This window comes from Helianthus annuus, chromosome 1, assembly GCF_002127325.2.
Source record: "Helianthus annuus cultivar XRQ/B chromosome 1, HanXRQr2.0-SUNRISE, whole genome shotgun sequence".
Taxonomy (NCBI): Eukaryota; Viridiplantae; Streptophyta; class Magnoliopsida; order Asterales; family Asteraceae; genus Helianthus; species Helianthus annuus.
In genome coordinates, this window is record NC_035433.2 from 125,053,037 (window position 1) to 125,077,923 (window position 24,887).

The following is a 24,887-nucleotide window of genomic DNA, read 5'->3' on the forward strand; positions in this document are numbered from 1 at the left end:
ACCCGTTTTGAATGGGTGGTCATGAATGCTATGACAAATGCTTGAAGTTTAATCCGTTATAGGGATGGAAAGAAAGATTTATGTTGAAAGCAATTAACCCGATGTTACTGGGTCGTAAGTGATAAGCTTGAACCTCATTATGAGGGTATATGCCATTACCCATGTAATTGGGTAAATCGAATGCGTAAGAATAATGAAAGCATATAAACGAATGAAGCTAACATGTTGTTACATTGAGTTAAATGAGAATTACGACTAACTTTTGAAGTCTTGCCATTGAATGTAGGTAAATCCTCAACTTAGGCGACTCGGCAAAATGGAGCGAGCACATGATCAAAATATGTCTTACCAAGCGCTTCCGCTAGCTTATGTTAATGTTTTGGGTCAAAATACTTTTTGTACAAATTGTTGGTAAAACGCCTTTAAGTACTTGATTGTTTTAGTTTTTAGTAGTATCTTGTAGAATGATATTGTTTTGATTGTGGTTAAAACAGGGGCATACTCGTTTTACGGACGGGTCATGCCCAAATTTTATTAAAATCATGTGTTATTGTTACTAGCGTTTTTACCTTTTAGGTTGTGAAAGATTCGTACATTTTAAAAGTTTATGTTTTCTAGTGTCTTTTGGATGTCATTTCTTCTAGACGCAAATACGGACGTACAAGTTGGTATCAGAGCCAAGGTTTGAGGGATTCGAGCATATGAGGTGATGCTTGAACTCAAACCGACGGCTCGTTCAAAAGTGTGTTCGCTCCAAGGTCGCCAATGAGGTAAAATTTTAAGTTTTTGTTTAGTACAAGTATGTGTAGTGTGTTTATGTTAAATATTTAAGTTAAAGTATGTGGAGTAGTAATAATGGAAGTTAAACATTAGGTTATATCAGATCTGGCGCAGCACACAGTTGTGTCGTTAAGTGACACAGTTGTGTGGACCATTGATGCCTATTGCTGATATCAGGGTGTGTGGCCAGGCTGACACAGCTGTGTAACAATGTACTCAGATAATCAACACAGCTGTGTCTGGGCGAAATTTCCACAAACTTCTTATTTTTCTTGAAGGGCCGTCGCCGACGCCCTCATGCTTGCCGACGGCCTATCTTTCTGTTTACGGACATTGTGGGCAACGCCCATTTACGAAGCCCGTCGCCGACGGGGTATGATGCCGTCGCCGACGGCTAGTGGAAACCGAGTCCGCTGGGGGTTTTTGTTTTGTTTTGCTTTTCGTATTTTGAGTTTCCAAACCGCCCGAAGGTCTATTAAATGTTCGTTTAGAGGCTATATAAGGCCTAAAAGATGTATGTAACCACGACTAGTGATTACGATAGAAGGAAATGTATAAAAGTCGAAAGTAATATGTCGAAAGGCACGAATGAATGATGAAAGTTTAAGAGATGAGTAAAGTTTAAAATGTAAGAATGCGAATGAAGTAAATACGGATTAATGAATTATGAAGTATTGAAAGCTTGTGAAATATAATTTAAGTTTCCATACTTCTCAGAAATGCCCGTCTTATGTTCCTGCCAAGTTATTAGAAGATATAATAAGTTATGTAGATCGTTGGCGATAAAGTAAAATTTATAAAAGTCGAATGTAACGTATGGGATGGCATGAAATGAATGACGAACGTATAAAGTGGAGTTGGAAACGTATGATAATGAATAATAAAGGAAGTAAATATAGACTGAAGTACTTAGATATGCGAAGGAACCGGAATTGTAAATAAATGAATATAAAAAAATGATGATGAGAATAGTGGTGAAAATAATTTGAAGAATGTGAGTTAGATGGAATTCGTATGAAAATTCGGATGAATGTATGCTTTGATAGAATTATGCATTAGAGGCTTGTACCTTGTACATGAATGGTGTGATGCTTATGTGTATTTAATGATTTGCCTTGTTATCATTAAGAGGAGAATATGAGCCAAATGCAAATCATACGAGCTTATTAGTAAAGAATGTGTTAGAATTATGTTATATAGTTAACTTGAATGATATTTATTATTTGTAGAATCGTGAAGCATTAGCATGAGAAGGTACGCGAAGGTGAATTTATACATGTGTATTGTTTGGAGGATTACGTAAATTGTATGTATGAGATACGTAGAGCATTAATATCACGGTCTATCATATTTAAATGACCACATGTTCAAAAGTTTGAAGTGTGTAAGCAAAACAGTGACTAACTAAAAGTCAACAATATAGGAATATCATGGAATGACCCTTTAGACGCAAATGTTAAAGTAAAAAGTTAATGTGTTATGTATTAAGTAATATATGTATTATGCTTGACGATAAGTTTAGTGGTATGGATTGGAAATGAGATAACTGATAATCAATGTCTCGTTTATACAAGTCAAATTTCGTATAACCAAAAAGAAAATGAATAATAGTATGTATGCTCACATAAACTAACAATATTATGAATGTAATAATAATATGAAAGGTATGGAAAGAATATTAGTTGGGATGTTAGCTAAAGACATTATGTAATGTGTTCGAATTGAAAGTAAGTACAACGCGTACAACAATAAGTACTAAGTGTGATTAACTTTAAAAGGTCAAATCGTAGAAGTCAGTAAATAATAATTATTTACAAATTTTTGGAAACATTACGTAAGAATGCAACGTGTAATGTAGGATACTCATTAGTAAGAGACATGTTAGAGAACGTAGGTGAATTAACACCAAATACGGTGAACGAACAAATGGAAATGGTATGCAAGGGATGGTCATATATTGACCGAAGCTCGAGAAAAACACGAGAATCATCTCACTTATGTCCAGTCAAGCTAGTAATAAGGGGTCTAACGATTCTTAAAGGATCGGATCAATAAAAGAAAGAAAGATAAGAATGAAAAGTATAAGCATGCGATTGAATGTAAAACAAACTTAAGAAAGAAGGGTGAGAACACCACTAGAAATAGGATGTAGAGTGTCGCGTTGAAACGCGCTACATGAATTAGGACATGGAATTAAGTGTTAAGACCCAACACATGAAGTTGAATGTAGAAGATTAATACGGAAACGATTCATAAGAAATTACATGGTAAATGATATGGCAGAAGAAAGAAAGGTTCGGAGGAAAATGTTTGAATCTGAGAAATTGATTCAACCATGTTTGAATCTGAGAAATTGATTCAACCATCTGAGAAATTACATGGTAAATGATATGGCAGAAGAAAGAAAGGTTCGTGGGATCCACATGGATTCCATTTCCATTAACCACATGTCCAAGAAACTGGACTGCGCGTAACCAAAACTCACATTTCGAAAACTTAGCGTACAACTTCTCCTTTTTAAGTAGCTCTAGAATATCTCTCAAGTGTTGCTCGTGTTCTTCCTTCGTCTTCGAGTAGATCAAAATATCATCAATGAATACGATTACGAACTTGTCGAGGTACGGCTTGCAGACTTTGTTCATCAAGTCCATGAAAACTGCCGGAGCGTTTGTCAACCCAAACGGCATCATCAGAAACTCGTAATGTCCATATCGAGTTCTAAAAGCAGTTTTGGGAATACTTTCCTCTTGTATTCTCAACTGGTGATAACCTGATCGTAGATCGATCTTCGAGTAGAAACTTGAACCTTGTAGTTGATCGAACAGGTCATCGATCCTTGGCAAAGGATATCTATTCTTGACGGTCAACTTGTTAAGCTCGCGGTAGTCTATACACATGCGAAAACTACCATCCTTCTTCTTAACGAACAAAACTGGAGCTCCCCAAGGTGAGAAGCTTGGTCTGATGAATTCCTTGTCTAACAATTCTTGGAGTTGTGTTGACAGCTCTTGCATCTCTGAAGGTGCCTTAGCCACAGGCGCGGCGCCTGGAACTAAGTCAATGTGGAATTCGACTTGTCTTGGAAGTGGCAATCCTGGCAAGTCTTCTGGAAAGACTTCAGGATATTCCTTCACGACTGGAATGTCTTCGATCTTTGGCTCAGCGGCTTCCTTATCAACGATATGTGCCAAGAAGGCAACACATCCTTTCTTCAAACACTTCCTAGCTTTCAAACAGCTAATGATTCTCAATGGCGTATCGCGCTTTTCTCCATGAACTACAATCGTCTCTTCATTGGCCATTGGGATGCGGATGGTCTTCTCGTGACAAACCACCTCGGCTTTGTTGCTAGACAGCCAATCCATCCCTATTACTACGTCGAAGCTTCCCAACTCGACTGGCAAAAGGTCTAGCGTAAATAAGTGTCCTCCCAGTTCTATCATGCATCCCCTGATGACTTCACCCGTTTCAACTAGTTTCCCATTCGCCAATTCAATAGAGTACGGAACGTCTAACTTACTAGCAGTTAACCCAAGCACATTCTTAAATTCTAATGATACAAAGCTATAATCGGCACCAGTATCAAAAAGAACAGACGGATAGCGTTGATTTATAGGGAACGTACCAGTGACAACATTCAGATCTTGGCGCGCTTCCCTCGCACCAATGTTGAAAACTCTGCCTTGCGCTTGATTTATCTTTGGGCATTCCCTTTTGAAGTGCCCAACGTCCCCGCAGTTGAAGCATCCTGGCCCTCGGCCATTCCCATTTCCATTTCCATTTCGATTTCCGTTTGTTCCCCGGTTACCAGCTTGATTCGGGTCATTTCCATGATTTCCGTTTCCCCCATTATTTTCTTGCGGCCTGTTTCCATTACCACGGTTGTTGTTATTGTACCCCCTTTGGCCACCCTGGCCTGATCCAACCCAACACGTCTCCTTTGAATGGCCCGTCTTCCCGCAAGATTCGCATTTTCTGAGTCGGCATGGGCCGGGATGATGGAACTGACATGTACCACACTTGGGCAAAGTGCCCATGTAACCCTTTCCTCTGTTTTCATCACCAGTCTTGGCCCTAGTCGGTGTGTTTGATTCACTTCTCTTGCTACCGCTGCTGGTTCCTTGCTTGAAGTTGAAAAACTTGCGTTTGTTTTCTCCTGACGACTCCACATGAGTCTCTTTCTTTTTCTGATCATCCTTTGAAAATTTGTTTAGCCTGGTGGCTTCTTAAGTCAGCGAGATGCTCAAGTCGATGGCTTCAGTAATGGTTGCCGGTTTAGACGTTGTGACCATGCTCATAATCTGAGGTGCTAACCCCCAGATGAAACGTTCCACGCGCTTGAATTCAGGCGTGACCATGTACGGCACTACATGGGACAGATCATGAAACCTTTGAACATACTCAGCGATTTTTGGACCTTCCATCCTTAAGTTCCAAAATTCGGCTTCCAATCTCTGGATCTCAGCCCTGGAGCAATACTTCTTGCGCATCAGCTCTTTCAATTCAGCTCAAGTCATGGCGTATGCTGCAGCCTCTCCTAGTGTTTGAACTTGGAGATTCCACCATGATAGGGCACCATCAGTAAAAAGCCCAGTGATGTACGTAACTTGTTGTCCCGGCGCACATTTGCTCATTCTTATTGTCGTCTCCGTCTTTTCAGTCCAACGGGTAAACGCTACGGCACCTCCAGTGCCATCAAAGTTTTACGGCTTGCAATTTAAGAATTGCTTGAAAGTACACCCTGTACAAGCAATGTCATTTAGGAGTTATTAGCAGTCGCACAAGAATCATCCAAATATAGTGTAATGTGTCTCCTATGACTGATCATTACCATTCGGAGGGTTGTTGTTGTTCGAAATGTTTCCGCTTGTTTCTCCTTGAGAAACAGCATATTGCGCAATAGCGGCAGCGATGATTCCTTGCAGTTCTGCCTGGTTAGTCGGCATGCGTGCGTCGCGTCGTGGAGGCATTTTCTAGAGGATGTTCCATATTAGTCAGGTCATACTAAGTATAATAATCATACGTATACATTGTAACATTCATCATCCACATAACATCTCATGTCATAATCATAACAAATAATCAACAATGCATGGAATTTAAAGTCTTGTGATTTAAGTTTCATAAACAAACCACCAATACAGTTTCACAATTTTATCATATGTCAATATATACTAAGGGCTACATCACCCTTGTCTGAGTACAATAACAAATAAATCAAAAACCAAAATCGTGGTCTCAAAAAAAGGGTCTTCATAATCATGGCTTGAGCGATGTCTTCTCACTAAGAGTAGCCTGTCTGTAGAAGATCTGGAATCCCTATTGCCCCGAATATCCCTAGGCTGATGGTGAAGGGGGGGTGGAAAGCGAGAGAAAAGCAATCGGCGCAAATGCACCAAGTTCTCCTCAAGAGCATAAGCGAAACGCAATACGTGTGCAACCTGTTGGTCGAGAAGGAGGAAGCGAACATCTGAATCCTGGGATGATAGAAAAGAAGTGTGAGATGCTGTAGACAGGGTCTGGCAGGGGCATGGAGGATGTGGAGCTCTCCCCAACTCCTGGACATATCGTCTAAAGGCGTCCTGCTGTAACTGCAATGACGTGAGCGTGTCCTCTATAGAGTATCCAACATGGAATGGATGATAAGGGTCGGATACTGGCATAACATGGGGTGATGACCATAGAAATGGGTCACCCATCGGGGCTGAAACAGAATGTGTAGTGTGTGGGGTAAATACAACCTGTGAAGTGGTATGGGGAAACTGAGACATGAAAGGTGCAGTAGATGACACGGGTGGACAAAACTATGGTTAGGAGTCGATGGTATAAACTGGTTATCTCCTGTCATAAATGAAGTGTGGCCGAAGGGCTGTCTCGATGATCCCTCCCCAGGTTGGGGCGGAGGAATGTCCTAAAGGAAAGTGATCGGAAGGTCGGTACGATGGGTACCAGATGTGGGTGGAGGAAACAACGAGATGTCGAGTGGTACAGCAATAGATGCGGTGGGGGGAGTGACTGGGACTACATACGGAGGGTAGTCATCCTCCTCAATCCACCCATTGCTGGTGTTAGCGTATCTCGGGTCAATGTAGGTAGCAAACGGTGCAAGGTCATCAAAAATCATCATGGGATCGGGTATGGGTGCTACATCTGGGATCTCAACGACTGTTGGTGCAACGACGGGTGCATCAATGACAGGAACAGGGTCAATGGCGAGAACGGGCTCGGAAACGACTGGAGCGGGCTGATGATCAGCAAGCCTAACAGGAATCAGATCATCTGGAAGAACAGGAGCCTCAGCAGGCTGCTCCAACTCCATCTCCTCATCATCGTCAATACGAGGAATGTAACCGAATCCCAACAGTGGGATAAAGGATGATATCGACTCAAAAGAACCTGAAGCGGACGAATCAGAATGAACCTCCATATCAGGAAGCTCGACCATGGGAACAATGGGATCAACAAGCTGGACACCGTCCTCCATCGGGGCCCCACCATCCTGGTCTCCCTCCGGGGGACCCTCGATGAGTAGGTCGATGTCACCATCGGGTAACGCGTCGAGAGGTTGTTCCTCAAAGGGAACTGCAGCGAAGGGGAGAGGGGCAGGGATTGGAACAAGGGGTAGGTCCTCTCCTTGTGGGCCATCAGCTAGGAGTACGTCGTCTCCGAAGATCGGTAGGGCAAACGGCTGGAAATCGTCTTCATCGGTGCTCGTGGTGTCTGAGGTGTACACTCCCGAGTCGGTGGTCATCTCGTCATCAGAGGTAAAGGCCATTGGGTCGCTCGCATTGGATACTCCACTACCAGATGATGCCATGGTGTCTGTAACACAATCACAACATATGCACACAAATAAGGTAAGTATGTAAACAAATAACAATGAAATCATGTATGTATCCTAGTCTTCCCAGACTATCCCTTCCAATCTCTAAGACCGAACTTCCTGGTCTCTCAGACTACATCCCTGGTCTCTAAGACCAAACCTTTCCCAGTCTTTAAGACTCAAACTTTCCCCAGCCTCTAAGGCTAAACTTCCCCAATCTCTAAGATTGAACCCCTCAGTCTCTAAAACTGAAACCTCACTCAGTCTCTAAGACTGATACAAAAATTTTAAAAAGTGTATTTATGCCCTTTTTGTTTATAGAAAATGTTTGTGGCATGGATCTGGACGTTTAGTGTATGCAAATGTAAAGAAATTTGTAAAACACCTCAACCACATGGACGCAAATTGTAATTATTATTTATTATTTATAAATAACACTATAAATATAAGGGTAAATTACTTTTTGAGTCCCTGTGTTTTAGTAGTTTTAACTAGCTGAGTCCAAAAGCAAAAAGTTTAACGACCTGAGTCCGTATAAGCATTTTCTCTAACCATTTGAGTCCTTTTGAGTCCAGATTTTAACATTTTGAGTCCAATTTTTTGGACTCAAATCGTTATAAAATGAACAAAATTGGACTCAATACGTTATAAAATAAATGGCTAGGGACTCAAGGCGTTAAACTTTTTAATTTTGGACTCAAGTGGTTAAAACCACTAAAACACAGGAACTCAAAAAGTAATTTACTCTAAATATAAAACACACGGTAAACCAATTAGGGTTTTTATATGTAACAACACGATAATCTTGTGTATTATGCTAGATAATAATATATGTAATAACACCATAATCTTGTGTATTATACTAAATAATAATATTTCAAGCATATTGGAAAATACTGGATATAAGAAAATAATCGGATTATCACTGATCTTTGTTTCAGAAAGTGGTAATACATCTTTATGCATTTTAATATGTTATGCTAGACTTTAGGTAACTTAATTAATATTAATTAAGTCTAATACATGTAATTAAAATAAAGCATTTCATTTAGTTATACGGATTTAACCTTGAAATTTGCCGGGGTGTCCAATTTTTTAAACAGAGAAATCACGACCGAAGCATCTGGTAATTCATCAACTAGATCCATTTCAAAGCACGAATTCATATGATATTCCACCACAAAATCAACATGAACAAAGATCGATGACATAGACTGAAAATGAAAAGAAAAGAAAAGGTGAGAAAGATTATAAAAAATGAGAAAAAAGAATTTGAATCATTAGATAAAATCAAATCAGACAAGATACCTTTTGATTGAACAACCGACTCACGCTCAAGTGTGAGAAGTGATGACGGCTACATCTACATCGGTATATAAAGCGAACGATTAGGGTTTACAGCGAAATTACTAGATTACCCTTGTCATGTGATTCGTGATGGCAACAATTGTGCTAATAAATACACTTTAATAATTAATAATAATAAATATACACTCTAATCGTACAGGATTCATTAATAGTAAATATTGACGTGTAAACATATACACTACGATATAAAATCTAAGGCTCCTTGTCAATGAGCTAATGGTGGAGTGGTAAGGGAGAGACCTTGTGTTCCAAGTGACCCAAGTTCAATTCCTGCCCCTAGCATTTAGTTTCTGCGGCACCTGGTGATGATGGGAGACTAGGCGAGTAGGCGGCGATCGCTAGTTCGATCCTTGAACTGAGCGGGTTTTACCTCACCGCACTGTCGTGCCTTCAGGCGAGTGTTCACGGGCTTCGGCCCTAGGTGAGGGTTTTCCCCGTTTCGGAAGGCGAGTGTATCCCGATGTGGTGAATTTCGCCAGTAGCCCATTTGGAGGATTCGTTGGCCGTTCAAAAAAAAAATCTAAGGCTCCTCACAGCGGTGCCCCTCTGTTTTTTTTTTCGCTTCACAATGTAAATTTATTTCATCGGAAAATTTTTTCATCGGAAAATTTTATACGTATTGAGTCCAGCCCCCTATTTTTTAAAACTTTCGGCCCCCTATTTAATACGTCAAGTTCCGCCACTGAACACGGGAGCTCCGCTAAGTGTTCCGGTCGGTGGAGCGACTCTCGGACAAATTTTCAACGTGCTTGGGGAGCCTATTGATAATTTAGGTCCTGTAGATAATAGCACAACATTTCCTATTCATAGATCCGCGCCTGCCTTTATACAGTTAGATACAAAATTATGACACAAAAATAAGCAAGCTTCAGGTCGGCGTATCTAACTCGTTTTGTAAACGGGTCCCATTCCTGACTTAGTTTCATCTTGTTTAATTAAACCTTTTGTATTCGAGTTTACATACATGTTTAAATAAAAAGATCGACCCGGCGGCCCGCTAACATGTTGACTCAAATTTAACCCATTTATCACATGCCAACCAAATTAACACGTTTACAACATTATTACTTCCAGTTAACCCATATGGCACGTTTAGATATGGGTTAAATGATTTGGTTTGGTTTACACTATTTTAAGCGCGTTCATGTTAGATTTATTTGCTTTGACACAAATCAGTATGAGTCATGTTTGGATTGAATAATTCAACCCGCCAACCTGAAACTCGTCAATCCAATATGCTTTAACACCCTTAAAAAATTTCCATATTCATATCCAAAACAAAATAAGCTTAACAAATGTCTTGCATTGGAAATTTTGAGACCAAAAAGAATCAACTATACAAGTTTACACAAAATCTACACATCTAACAACCAGCAAGTCAAAACCGTTGCTAAGATCAGGTACCCGGTTTTAGGAACCCGATGTGGCGGTGATAAACTCCCCGAGGGGCCCGCTGGTACAAATGCTGGCGGACTGACCCCACCGGCACTCGAATTTGAACTGTTCAAAAGCAATTTGTACGCATTAAGATCAAAGTAAGACGGTTGTAAGGATCAAATAACGGTTTATAGGTTCGTGTTTGCTCACCTTCCTGTATATATGCAAGATCCATAACCTGCATGAGAAAGAATAATGAATTAGTCGATTTGGGTTATGTTTTGTCTTAAACGGGTCAACCAAAGAAATTTAAACCAAAGGAAGAACGGGTCAAACACGTTCAAAGGGGCTCAACGTCTACTTCTAATGCATGCAACCTCTTAAATTGTTCTTATTCATAATCAATATGAAAATAGGGGTCAAGTTATTCTACAAAGTCTTCTAATTGTAAGAAGTGTAAGAAGGATTTATAGAGTGACAAGTGTCTAATAACCTAAAACTAAACCCACTACATCACCACCAAAAACCTAAACACCCACCCCCACCCCCCCCCCCCCCACCACCACCCAAAAACCTAACCCCCCCCCCCCCCGGGCAAAAAAAAAACTATACCTCACAAAAAAACCCCCAAAAAACCTAAACCCCCCCCCCCACCCCCACCCTCCAAAAACCTAAAAAAAACCTAACCCCCCCCCCCCCCCAAAAAAAAAAAAATCTAAAAAAAAACTAAACACCCACACCCACCCCCCACCCCCACCCAAAAACCTAAACCCCCACCCCCCCCCCTCGGCAAAATTTTTTTTTTTTTTTTTTTAGGGTGGGTGATGTGAGGGGGGGGGTAGGTTTTTGGTGGTGGTGGATGTTTAAGGTTTTTTTTTTTTTTTTTGTAGTGGGTTTTTTTGTGTAGTGGGTTTTTTTAGGTTATTGGACACTTGTCACTCTATAAATCCTTCTTACACTTCTTACAATTAGGATCCTTTGTATTTGATCCTAATCCATGAAAATAGTATGAAGAGTTGAGGGAACATACTCGGATTAACGTTAGTTATTACAGCCGTCCCACCAAAATCGCAGGTTCCACCTACCGTACGCTTTCGTTGGTAATAATCATTATACGCATAAGAAGCATGGTTTTGTACCGTATTGGGCAGGTAACATGGCTGCCCGGACTGAATGGCGGTGCAGTTCGCCTGCCCGGGCCCACACGCCCAATTCAACCCACCTTGTAAACTTGTGGGGTCCACCCCTTTTCTCGCTACACAAAATCCACCCGAAAGATTACCAGTGGGCCCACCAAGATCAAGATCATAAACCGAACTCCCATTTCTAAAGAACACACCATAGCTCGGCTTCTTGTCATCATTAAACATCTCGTAAATATATGATTTTAATAACAATGTGGGTTGGCTCGGCGGGCCCGACCCAGTCAAAACCCGTTGAATCAAGTTATTGTTGAAAGTGTCTGCGCTTTCCACCGTGGCATCACTTTCATTGGCCTCACCAGACCACGGCCAGCCCGTTTCAGTCACAATAATCGGGATGACCGAAGAATTATAAGCGAATATCGAATAATAGGTGGCATCCACCATAGCATCAAACATGCTTTCATAATGGAAAAGTGTGTTCGGATCAACGATTTGTTTGACCACCGGAAGTGGCTGAAAAAGAGCATATTGTATCGGAAAAACCCCGTTGCTTTGTACGTAAGTATCATAAGGAAATGCGTTTAACATGTAAAAAGAATTACTATTCTTCAAAAAATCAAGAATCCGATGAATAGTTGAATTCAAAGACGCGTTAAAAGTGGCAGTAGATGGCGGGAAAGGCTTCGGAATCATATCCATTGATAAAGGGGTCGAAACTTTAATCTGATCGTTCAAATTCGACGCAACTAAAGCGTTATAAAGATTTTCCATCGCCGGGACAAGAACAGTGGCGGCGGCAATCGGGTTTGAAGAAACGAACTCGCTACCGACAGCAATGGCGGTGATATTGGTGGCGGGTTTGAAGGCCGCCACGTGCGTGTTAACCCATGTGGCGGCAAATGATGGCGATTCTCCGATCTCTGAGACTTCATCGTTCGTAACGCTAATCATAACTTCGATTCCAGTGTCCGATAGTGCGGTAAGCAAGCGAGCATTGGTGTCGAAAAGGCGAACATGTGTTATGTGATGGGTTCTAAGGGTCCCGACTATTTGCTCCGGCGAAGGTAGGTTTGACTGATTAGTGCCAATGTTTATTCCTACAAAGGGATCTGCAAATTCAAGAATATTATAAATTAGAGGAACCTTTTGCATCGCGTTTTCGAAGTGATCGTGTGATATAGAATAGATAAAACCAGATAAAGTGCTGTAAGTGTAACAAAACAGGCTGCAATAGTTGGTGTTTGGAAGTGCTTATGTTGTTTCAAGATGTCATAATCAAACAATTAGACGGGGTGTAAACGAGCCGAGCCGAGCCCGAGCTTGACCAGGCTTGAGCTCGAGCTCGAGCTCGATTAACTTATGAGAGCTCGGGCTCGAGCTCGGCTCGATTCGACCTTTGTTTTCAAGGCTCGAGCTCGGCTCGTTTGTATTTTCTCAAGCTCGAGCTCGGCTCGGGCTCGGTTCGTTTATTATCTATTAATTAATATATTAAATAAAAATAATATAAATAATAGACATTTTAGGCTCACGAGCTCGATAAGTGAAGCTCCGGCTCGGGCTCGTTTACTAAATTAACTTATTTTTAGGTTCGATGTCGGCTTGTAAACAAATTTGAATAAGCTCGGCTCGACTCGGCTCATTTACACTAAGGCTCGACGAGCCTAACGAGCTTCACATGCGAGGCTCGAGCTCGGGCTCGATAAACAAACGAGCTTTGTTTTAGGCTCAAGCTCGGCTCGGGCTCGATAAGGCTTGGCTCGTTTCGAGCTTTTTCTCGAGCCGATCTCGAGTAGCTCGCGAGCCGCTCGGCTCGTTTGCACCCCTGAATTAGTTGTGTGAGTGTTTGCCAAATTCTAATTAAAACCGTTTTTATAAGACTTAAGAACGCGATGATCAGCTGAACAGGTTCAATACTCAATGCCAAACACACCTTTAATCAACATTGAACTACAAAGTTTATAAATTTGTGATCACCAAGGTATCAAAGTCAAACAGAAAGTAACAAGTTTGACCAAAAAGTCAACTTGCCATTATTTTTGTCAGTGAGAGAAATGACTATTACCTATAGCATTGGACAAACTGGCAAATATAACTAACATAGATCCAAGCCACAATTCAAGCCTCATTGTTTCAAACATCCAATGCATATTTGGAAATCAACTTTCTTTACACATAAACTTCATTGTTACCTGTCAAGTATGAACAATCAACCGAAAAACACGAAATAATCAGTTAATCACACACAAAGACAGCCAAATAAACACACTTTTAGGTTCTTGAATGGTAAGAAATGAATGAAGAACATCACACCATATATAAAGAAAAGAATTTTACTCAACAAAAATCTAAAAGTAAATAACTTTTTGAGTTCTAAGCCCATTAAACAACTTTAGGTAAATCTTTAACACAAAACAATAGAAACCCAAATCAAAAAAAGGGTTCTTTTCATCATATAGGTTTTTTTATTTTCTTAACAAAATTCAAGAAACCAAAATAAAAACCTGTTTTTTTTTACTTAAAGCCATCACATTTCAGAACTCCCACATAAGTTTCTTGATTTTCTTAACAAAATTCAAGAAACCCAAATTAAAAAAGGTTATTTTTTTTATAAAACCATCACAATTTACAACACCCAGATAAGATTTCTTGATTTTCTCAACAAAATTCAAGAAACCCACATGTAGAAATAAGAAACTCTTGCAAGAACAGAGGAAATACAGAAAGAATCAAATACCAGGAGTTTAACTAGATATGGTGTTGCATAAGAGAGTTGTACTGTACAAGTTCTTCAGTGGAAAAAGCTTCTGGCTGTTGAAGTTCAACAGAGAATCTAAAGCATCATGTAACTGATTCACAAATTTAAAGAGAAAGCTGGAAGCTTTAAAGTTTAAAAAGAGAGAAAAGAATGTCCTTTTGGAACCCTATATCCATCCAATTTTCAAAAATCCATATCACTTATTACATAATTATTGTGCACACAGTCATACCCCACAACCCAAAAAATATAACTCATTTAATCATTTATATAATATAATACACATATAAAAAATATATAATAGATTAGCACTTAGCAGAATATAAGCACCAACTACAGGAATCTTGAATGGCAAAGACCAAAATGTAGTCATATATTGACCTGTGAAGTCAACTATATTATTGGTTTTTGTTCATAAAAAAAATAATGCTATTTAAAACAAAATTTAATCTCTCTGTGTTTGGTAATTTTTCCTAAATTCAATAATGTGTTTGTATGAGGTTATGGACTCTAAAGTAGATGGGACAGATGGAGTTGGTAAAGCTTCACTGATTTATTACGCAATTATTCTTTGTATGATGGTCTTTAAGATTTATATTAACTTAACAAGCTAACAAGATTTAGGTGTCTTATATCTAAATCTCATTAAATTATCTGCAGTCGGGAGTCGCCCGTTTATTCAGGACCATAAATAGTAAAGAGAAGTCGTAGAAAAAAGTAGTGCGCTCTATTGGAAGAGAGAAGTTGTTGGTTCACGAGGACAAAAGAGCGAACATGGTGAGGTTAAGGCGTCCTTGACCTCTCTTTCTGATGACCAAAGTAGAACTAAAAAGATAATGTTTTTTCCTGAAAATTAGAATTTTTATCAATAAAAGTTGCATATTTCAAATCATCACAGTACATTGCTTAAAAAGTTTAGATTCCAAAATTAATTATTGCATACTAATATATAAAAAAAAAAAAAACAAATTCACTTGACAATACACAACATGCATGACATGATAATGTGAGGTGCACCTTTTATGATTTTATTATTCTCTGCTTTACTTTTTCTATAATAAGTAAAAGGTTGGCAGCAATTATGTGTATGTAAAAGATATTCCCGCCAAGCTGGGATTTTTTTTGTATCAAAGTAGGACCAGGGCTTTGTTTTCTACTTTTTCAATTGAAACATGAATCAAAACTCCAAACAAACATGCTGATTCATAGTCAAAAACATTAGCAGTTGCACAACCATAATATTCAAGTTAATAGTCTCAAAACAACCGTCCACTACCAACACCAAAACAAGAGTCAAAACATGCAAATTCTAAAAACACAAGAGCCCTTTTGGCAACTAAATCACTCGGATACCGACTCAAGGGCTAACTGAACCATCCCTGTCTGGTTTGCCTCTCGGGTAATCGCGTGGATCAGGGCTTCGGCTACGGCTTCGACTTCTGCTTGGGCTTCGGCTTGTTGGCGGCAGTCTCGCTCTTTCAGGACCCGGGCTTGGACTCCTTGAGCCATTATAGGGTGGAGGAGACCTGTCCTTAACAGGACTTTGACTACGACTCCTGGACCCACCGTTGTAAGGTGGAGAACCCTGTCTCGCTGGCGAGGGTGAATATGACCTTTCTCGACTGTACCTTTTTCCGCGAGGTGAAACAGACCTAAACAATTCATAAATATGGATAATAAATAAATCGTATGTTTTTTCAGAGCCACAAGAAAGACTGATAGAAGAGAATTGAACGCCTACCTCGAGTGATGCTTTCTCTTGGGAGCAGGCGAGTAATCATGGCTGCGGGACCGTGATCTGCCATGACGAGGAGGTGGAGAGCGCGAATAGCGACGAGGTGAGCGAGAGTAGCGACGTGGAGGTGATCGTCTGCGGTCATTATATCTGCCACCGCCTCTGCAACAACATTAAGCATGTCAATTTTTAGTGAATTAGCATATATTAATGGCTTTCTACCAATATATACAAGAAAGTCATGAATACATAAACCTACGCAGTTAATATCAGTAATATATCGGTTATCGATCTCCATGTAAAATATCGGTCAGAATATCGGTACCGATATTATCAGCGATATTGACCAATATAAAATATGTAACTGGTATAACCGATATATCACCGATATTTGACCGATACCAGTACCTATCTTCTTAGTTCTACAATTCCTCTTTCTTTTTAGTTCTACAATTCGTCTTTCTTCTTATTGCTGCTATTAGTGTTTTAGGTCTTGATAGTTGATTATTAGTGTTAAATGCTAGTGTTTTAAGTCTTAATCAATTCATACTTGCTACAATTGTTAATGTTGAATTGCTACATATATATAAATTCTGCATGATATTAAAACTAGTGTTATGCCCCGCCCGCGTTGCGGGTCGCTAAGCCGAATATTTCTTAGTTTCATAACATATACACATGTATTTTGGTTACTTGTACATGCTACTTATAACACGATCTCAATAAAAATTAAAATAAATAAATAAATCGAGTCAACCAATAAACCAAAACACTATCATAGTTTTGCTAAAAAAACCAAAACGATGGCAAGCCTGTACTTTTGAGCTGAGGGGCAAAATAGTAATTTGTCAGGACCAATGAGCGAGTGCTAGACAACTGCTTGACACAAAAGGTACATTGAGTCAACCAAGTAAAATAAAGCACTACTATAGTTTTGAAATTAAAAAACTAAAAAGATGACAAGGCTACAATTTTTAGCTTGGGCCAAAATCATAATTTCTGAAATGTGGCAAAATCATAATAATTTTAAGCTGAGGGCAAATTCGTAATTTTTAGCTAGGGGCAAAACCATAATTTTGTTTTGAACTGGTAGCAAAATCATAATTTTGAGTTGGGGGCAAAAGCATAATTTTATTTTGAACTTGGGGCAAAAACGTACTTTTGAACTCGGGGCGAAATCATAATTTTTAAAAAATGGGGGCAAAATCATATTTTTGAACTGAGGGTAAATTCGTAATTTTAAGCCGGGGGGCAAAAACATGATTTTATTTTGAACTGAGGGGAAAATGTAATTTTAAATTGGAGGGGCGAAATCGTAATTTTAAAATGGAGATAAAATCGTAAATTAAAAGGACGAATGGAGAAGTGCCAGGCAGCTGCACTATTCCCCCAACTACCTTTTGTATGTATAGTAAATTACCGATATCTCACCGTGATAACCTATATCGCAAATATCGGTCCTTGACCGATATCCGATATTTTACCGCATTAACGACAGACTTAAACCAGTGTTGTAAGAATCGCTAGGCGCTAGTCGGTCAATGGGCACCGACTAGCGATTGATCGAAATTAAACGGAATTAATCGGATTTGACTCTTTATATGTATTTTTTAGTTATATATGTACACAAACATTTTTATATGTAGTTTTTTAAAGTAGACATGTTTTAACCCCTCATTGACCCATCTTGTAAGTAATTAGCGGGAATTTATAAGGTTTAGTCGAGATTTGGCCAGGATCTAGCCAAAATTTGGCCACAGAATAGGACCGCCATTGACCGCCTAGCGTTTAATCGGCCATTAATCGGTGAACCTCCGATTATAGTGATTAATCGGCGACTAGTCGGGATTTTTACAACAATGAATAAACAAAAATAAAAGGCTACTTCGACCAACTTATGAATAGGTCAGTCCGGTCAAAAGGTTGAAAATTGTACCCAAGTTCAACTTACGCATGAACTATTTATAAAAATAAAATGAAAAATATGTTAACATGTCAAGCCAACCTGACCCGTTACATAAATAAATAAATAAAACTTGTTTTGCCAAGTCAATAACTTACCTCCGCTCTCTCATTCTCATATCAGTTGGTTTCTTTCGATTTTCCTCAGCAAAAACAACTGTCAATTCTCTCCCTTGAAAAACCTGACCATCCATCTGGTATTTTGCTTCTGCAGCATCAGCGGGATCTACAAACTGCACAAATCCAAACCCCCTTGGCTCCCTGCACAAACATTCAAGATAAAAACTATTCAACATAAAATCAAAAACAAGTTATGTTAACCTGTTTTTACCAGAACTGCTTGTAAAACTGATTTGGGTACAGAGAAACTTTTGCTTCAATGTGAGTTATCACAATGCAAATGAAAAATGAAGACTTTCCAATATTATGGAAGGTCATGGTCATAAGCAGAACTGCTGACCTTGCAGGTATCAGTATTAATATGACTTGAAATTCTTCAAGACTTGAAATCTTGATATCTTGATATCTTCAAGACTACCAAACACACCACCTTCAACAGATATTTTACTACTTGATTGGTACTTAGTTCATTATATCAGAGAAACCTTAATACTCTTTTCACGTCTTCAAACTTTTACACTTCACTTCACTGTTAAACGTCAACAACTTTAATTGATAACCCAATGGTTAAAACTAAAAATCTAAGAAACATAGATGGAGGATGAAGCCTGACACTCAGATGATTTAAAAACGTTTAAAACAAGCGAAAATATCTGGAAAGCATAACATCAGTCGCAACTGTATAGCATGATCAAAAAACAACACGGCTACACATGTTCAAAAGCACTAACAAAGTTGAGAAAGAAAATTGAATATGGTGTGACGTGCATGGTTTGTATGATTAATGAAGTGGATTTTCATTACAAATTATGACTTTACTACAAAGTAGAACCTTGTGCGAAAATGACGATACAACTAATATTATAGAAATTAAGGTTACACCACCAGCTTACCCGCTATAATAATCCCTTGGCAAGTAAATGTCCTTTAAAGGACCAAAGTGTCCAAATGGCCTCCGAAGATCCTCAGGCCTGCATTAAAAAGCACATCAGATGTCATTAACACTTGTAGCTACGCTAAGAAAAGCAAACCCAAATTCAATGTAAAAAAATTATTAACATATCCATGCAGAGATCAGCACAGTACTAATATCCACATGTATAAAAAGACACCAAATAAAGTAAAAAAAAAAAACTGTCTAATACTTCAAAGTTGTTGGAAAATTAAAGAAAACTGAGAAATGAATCAAATTCAAAGCCTCACCCGATACCCATCAAGAGATATAATGTCGAAATTGTCACAATATATTACTAAATCAATACAATGCACAAAATGAACTAAGTAGATATTTTCAGCAAAAAGATGCTAACTAGAACATACCGACAATCAAGACGAAGATTCCGAACCAAAAGACTTGTTGGGAGATCTCTTCCACGACTACCACCACCATAGCGTCCCCTGGGACTTGGACTCCTTCCCCTTCTCCCATAACCACCACCACCACCCCTAGGAGGCGGTGAAGGAGAATAGCTTCTTCCACCCATGTTTTATCTCTGTCCGCCTAATTTATCAAAACAAAAAGAAAAACACGTATCAATAATAGAGAAATCCTCAACAAAAACAATATGAAAGACATAGTGTAAACTATAACCATTCCTATCTTATAATATCGCATAACCTGTGCAGAATCTCACAAACTTAGATGTAAATGCACATCAATATATTATTTTTTGAAATATCTATACACCAACATTTCTGTTAAACATCCAAATCAGGTCTAAATCACACAAATTAACTCACAGATATAATATTAACAATATGTGAATCAAACTTCAAGCAAAATTTTTCACAATTTAGCATAAACAAGTAAACCTCAAATGTTAATAGAACTATTTATAACTTATAACAATTGAAATAGTGTGATTAACCATTAACCAAGTTACATTAACGATTAACCACAAAACCCTAACATTATGTATCCATAAACTTTGGTTACAATCACTCAAAACTAGATGTAATGTTTCTATCAAACTGCAATCAGTGAGCAAACTCAGAATAAATAACAAGAACAAGTGAACAAGCATCATAACTATAGTTAAAAAACCCTAATTCAAGATCCAGCGAGAAGAATACTTTAACTATACGTCTATACGCATAGGAAAGCACAAGTACATGCGTAAATCCATCAAAAATACGAATAAACAACATAGCTAGCTACAGTGTTGAAATCAGGGTAAATATATAGTGTAAAACAAGCACACACAATACGAGAAACGTAATTAACGGTTACGAGTGTAGTGTGCATGAAAATACAGATGAAATTGAGTACATAATGATTCGAAATCTATGATCAGTGTGGAATTATTTGAATGAATGAATGAATGAATGAATGAAAGAGTACCTGAAGTTTCGAAACGAAATTAGGGCTAAACAGGGGATGAGCAGATTATATGAGAAAGAGACGCCGCAGTTGTGTTACTTTATATCCAACATCTTTCAGTGGTCACGTGCGATGCGTGTTCCACTTTTTCTTTTTCTTTTTTTTTTTTTTTGGGTCTTAACATATGAGTTTTACTTTTACATGAAGAAATGGACTTTACAGCAAGTATAAATTATTATTATTATTATTATATATATCAAACTAGTAAGATTACCCGCGCTTCGCAGCGGGGTTTAAGTCGATATCTATTTTGGTTCTATATAAAAACCAAAAGAAACATGCTTAAAAGAATATAAAACATGTCTTACATCGACAAAAAAAAAAAACATAAAAATAAATTTAAATTGAATAGCGAGACAAATTGATTTAAATTCATTAATATAAACTCTATCTTAAATATAACTTTAATGAAAAAGGAACCTTAAATTAAAACACTAAATATAAAGAAAAGTAAAAAAAAATAAAGTCGAAAAAATCAAGAAAGCACAAAAAAAAAACAAATAGGATGAAAACTATTCACACAACTTGCTAATTGTAATGTACGTCAATACGTAGACCAACTTGACTTTATACTAACACGTGCATAAAAATAAGCACATAAGAAAACATTTACGACGTGGTGCCGGACGTAAAGTGACTCGAATTTATACCGTCTAGTGAAAACGTATTATATTTGACCCAACTCGTTTCCGAATAAAATTCACGTCAAAACGTAGAATAACGGAAAACATACATAAAAATAAGCAAGAAAATATATTATATTTGACCCGACTCATTTTCAGAAGAAAAAAAAATTGCATCAAAACATAGAACAATTGAAAAACGTATATAATAATAAGTATAAAAACATATTATATTTGATATAACTCATTTCTGAGAAAAATTTATGTCTAAACGTAAAATAATTTGAATTTATGCCAACACATACATAAAATAAGCACGTAAAACTCGATTACAAAGTTCTTAAAAATTTAACGGGTTGTAAGTGTTAACGCTGAAAATTGAAAGGTATAAGTATATAAAAATACAAAAATACAAAAATAAAAAAGGCAAAAAAATCAAAAGGTAAAACAAAAAGACAAAAAAAAAAAAACTAAAAAGCAAGTTACTGTACAACACATTTGTAAATGTAAGGATATAAAATACTAACGTTAGGTTGCGCCAGCATAGTATATCGTTATTGGGTGTTATTGGGTTTTGACACCAAAGTTTAGTTTGGTATACATTGGCCCCTGCTTGGTTTATGTGATTAAATTATTGCCGTTGCTTTTCAAATGGTTGACTGTGATTCAAGTTGGTGGACAACTCATAGTTCTCTCTATCAGCTCACAGTTCTCTACTTCTCTTCCTTCTTGCGTTGTGGTTTTGATTTATCGGAAGTTACGAGAACTTAGAAGGTGCTGATTTCTTCATCTTTTGTGTACTTTAGCCGGTCAACTTTGGAGCCATGACGATAACGAGTGTTCACCTGAGTTTTCCCTTGGATCTTGAACTGGGATATATGTTTTGCTTGGATAGCCGATATGTTTCTTAAAATCGATTTTAAGACTACCGGTGTTCTTTACTGGTGAAATTTATTTGTTTCTTGATTAAAAATTTGTACCCTTTTTATTTCATTTGAGACAATTGAAACTTGATTTTAAAGCAACCGAGGGTCTTTACCGGTATGTTTCCTGATTTTAAATCTGTCCACCAAATAGTTGAAGCTATTATGCGTATCTGAGCTTCAAATCTATTGACCTACACACCAGGTGTATGATGAAATGCTTTGATCATTAGAATTTGTTCTTTAACCTGGATTGTTGGTTTTATTTGTCATTCCGATTATAACGGTTATTATACGACATGTGTTTGGTGAAAAGCTTTGTTGCTTTGATGGCTATGATGTTCGTACTTTGATATTCTTGAAGCTTCAAAGGCTATGATGGTTAACAGAGCCTTGGTTGTTGACGTCTGTTAACCTAGAAAATGTACACATCAGGTGTTATATGAAATGGTTTCAGCGATGTCATTGAGGACATGGGCTTATCAATGAAAATCTATATTCTTTGTTAATCAGCTGCATAAAACCTTATCTTTAGTGATTATGATGTTTGTCTAAGTGCTCCTTAACAATAAGAATAAAGAACAGTTCAACAGTAGGTGTTTTACTCATTTATGTTTTTTGATAACCCAAACCGATAACAAACAAACTCATGTCACGTTGTGTGGGGAAGAAACAACCAACTCCCGCAGCGAAGCGCGGGGAACAAACTAGTTATTAATCAAACCGTAACACTTTTCATATATAGAATAGAATCATTGAGAGGCTAGATTGAGCAATTGGAAATGTTGGTAAGAGACTCACGCTTAAAAAAAGGGTCATTGACGCCTTACCCCATACTTTCTTTCGAAGTTCAAGGCGTCTAAGTTCATTATCGACGCCTTGGAAAGAATTAGGACCAGGTTTCGTTATGGATGTGTAGGGGATGAGAACAAGATAAATTGGGTGGTTTGGCCAAATGTCGTTAAGCCGATGAAGTTTAGGGGTTAAGAGTGAGTTGCCTTCGTTTAAAAAACCTTGCCCTTTTATGGAAATGGTGGTAGTGTTGGAAAGTGGAGGGATGGGGAATTGTGGAACAAATGTATTTGGACCATTCACATTCTGGTATGATAGTTGGATGGGTAGAAAAATCAAAAACCTTTATGTCGTGGACCTGGAGGATATCTCATTTTTTTTCCTTTCACTTTGGGTCGAGGCAAGACGATTGGAACTGAGTTGTGGATGTAAAGGGGAGGTTTTTGATCCAGTCGGCGAAAACTTGCTTTCTAGAGGGATTGCCAACATCTTTGGGGGATGTAAAGATTGCCCGGAAAGCCTGAATCAGTGGCACACGTCTTTCTTGAATACCCGTTGGCCAAGACTATCTGAAGAAAGATTTTTGTTTGGTGCAATAGGGATATTACGGTGTTGTGTTCTATGTAACAACTTATTTTAGAGTCTTCAGACAGATTCGAGGACTCATAATAGTGTTCAGATAGGGATTATATATACAGTCATTTGGTGCATTTGGAAGGAAAGGAACAACATATTGTTTCGTATGGTCTACAGCAACCCGTGAAGTGTTGTTGAGTAGTTGGGCCTTTTTTTATATGTGGTTGTGCCCAACCTTTATTTTTTTCTTTGTTTTCGTTTCGTATGTTTTGTTTTTCCAACCTCTCGCTGTAGGCTTAGGCCCTTTTTCTAATGATTTGCTCGCTCATCTCTCTTTGTCTGCAATTCTACAATTGACGTATCACATGTACTTTTTATCATTGAATGAGTTTATTCTTGTTTGATTTTACGTGTCTCATACAAGACCCATGAATTATGGCCGAGGCATTTCAGTGATGACATGACCAGTAAAAGCCATCCAACATACAACTTGTTGGATGGCGGTGGCACATTGTAGATCGAGTAAATACATAGTTGAGTTTGACAAGTAGCTGAAAAGCAACGGGAAAATCTGAGCAACGGGCTTACCCTATCAGTTTTAGTTTATAAGAGTTGTTGGTGCTTGCACCATAGTTATTAGTGCAAATGTGGTACACGTAGGTGGTTTCCCGGCTTGGGTGTGTGATGTCCTAAAAAGGTTGAGGTTTAAGACACTCCTTATGTGGCCATGGTATCTTTAAAACCTAAAGTTTTTTTTTTATTTAAATTTAAGTGTTTTGATGTCAACTTTAGTGTTTAAATTAAACTGTTAGAACTCATTCAATATAATTGACTTTTGTATGTAGATTAAATTGTCTTGGAAGTATGTGATTCAGGCCGATAATACCTTTGACCATCAGATATGATTACTCGTGATTGTAGCGAAGGCATTCATTTTTGTTTAAGTTAGACATAAATAACTTTGACTTTTTGAATTATGAACAATCGGTAGTATTTCTATTTGATTTTCTGCTACATGTTTTTAAGAAAAGGAAAATTATTTTTAAATAGTACACTGTGATGTGACCCGCTCGTAAGATTAGATGCTCGGTGTAGGGACAAGGGGTGAACAATAACCGAATCGTTAACCGAAACGAAAATCGACGAAACTGAACCGAAATTAACCGAAACCAAATTAACCTAATTGAACCGAACCGAATCATTAATATTTTTATATATTTATATCTTTTATACCCCCATTTCATGTATGCCATGTTTTATACCTTCATTTCATTTATTTATACCTCCATTTCATGTATTTATACATATATATCATGTATTTATACCTCTATTACTTGTATTTTTTTAAGCAAAAAATTGAACACTTGTTTAATTTGGGTATTAACCAAACTGAAAACCAACAAATTAATCGAACCGATTAACCAATGACTTCAATTACGATTAACGCTAATGACTGAACTGAACTGATTCAACTGAATTGTGCACACAGCATGTAGAGGAAGAAATAAAGAAAACAATAAAAACCACT

The 24,887-nt window shown here is 38.0% G+C and overlaps 3 protein-coding genes across 4 annotated transcripts; all 3 read right to left on the reverse strand.

Moving 5' to 3' along the window:
* Positions 1-5,875: 5,875 nt before the first annotated feature.
* LOC110876849 lies at positions 5,876-9,044 on the reverse strand. Of its 2 annotated transcripts, XM_035974497.1 has the most exons (4): positions 8,912-9,044; positions 8,671-8,817; positions 7,013-7,602; positions 5,876-6,955 (listed from the first exon to the last, which is right to left on the reverse strand). In XM_035974497.1, exons 3-4 carry the CDS (start codon positions 7,595-7,597, stop codon positions 6,692-6,694), a joined length of 849 nt encoding a protein of 282 aa, XP_035830390.1. In that variant the 5' UTR covers positions 7,598-7,602; positions 8,671-8,817; positions 8,912-9,044; the 3' UTR covers positions 5,876-6,691. The 2 variants fall into 2 exon arrangements, with proteins under 2 accessions (XP_035830390.1, XP_021980703.1); XM_022125011.2 differs by having other exon boundaries at positions 5,876-7,602.
* Positions 9,045-10,222: 1,178 nt separating this feature from the next.
* On the reverse strand, positions 10,223-14,467 carry LOC110876862 (glucan endo-1,3-beta-glucosidase 4). Its single transcript, XM_022125023.2, has 5 exons — positions 14,228-14,467; positions 13,556-13,682; positions 11,379-12,602; positions 10,559-10,586; positions 10,223-10,471 (listed from the first exon to the last, which is right to left on the reverse strand). Exons 2-5 carry the CDS (start codon positions 13,638-13,640, stop codon positions 10,327-10,329), a joined length of 1,482 nt encoding a protein of 493 aa, XP_021980715.1. The 5' UTR covers positions 13,641-13,682; positions 14,228-14,467; the 3' UTR covers positions 10,223-10,326.
* A 960-nt stretch (positions 14,468-15,427) lies between these two features.
* LOC110876868 (serine/arginine-rich SC35-like splicing factor SCL30A) lies at positions 15,428-20,542 on the reverse strand. Its single transcript, XM_022125030.2, has 6 exons — positions 20,407-20,542; positions 19,386-19,566; positions 18,959-19,036; positions 18,045-18,206; positions 15,990-16,145; positions 15,428-15,900 (listed from the first exon to the last, which is right to left on the reverse strand). Exons 2-6 carry the CDS (start codon positions 19,547-19,549, stop codon positions 15,606-15,608), a joined length of 855 nt encoding a protein of 284 aa, XP_021980722.1. The 5' UTR covers positions 19,550-19,566; positions 20,407-20,542; the 3' UTR covers positions 15,428-15,605.
* Between the last annotated feature and the right edge of the window lie 4,345 nt (positions 20,543-24,887).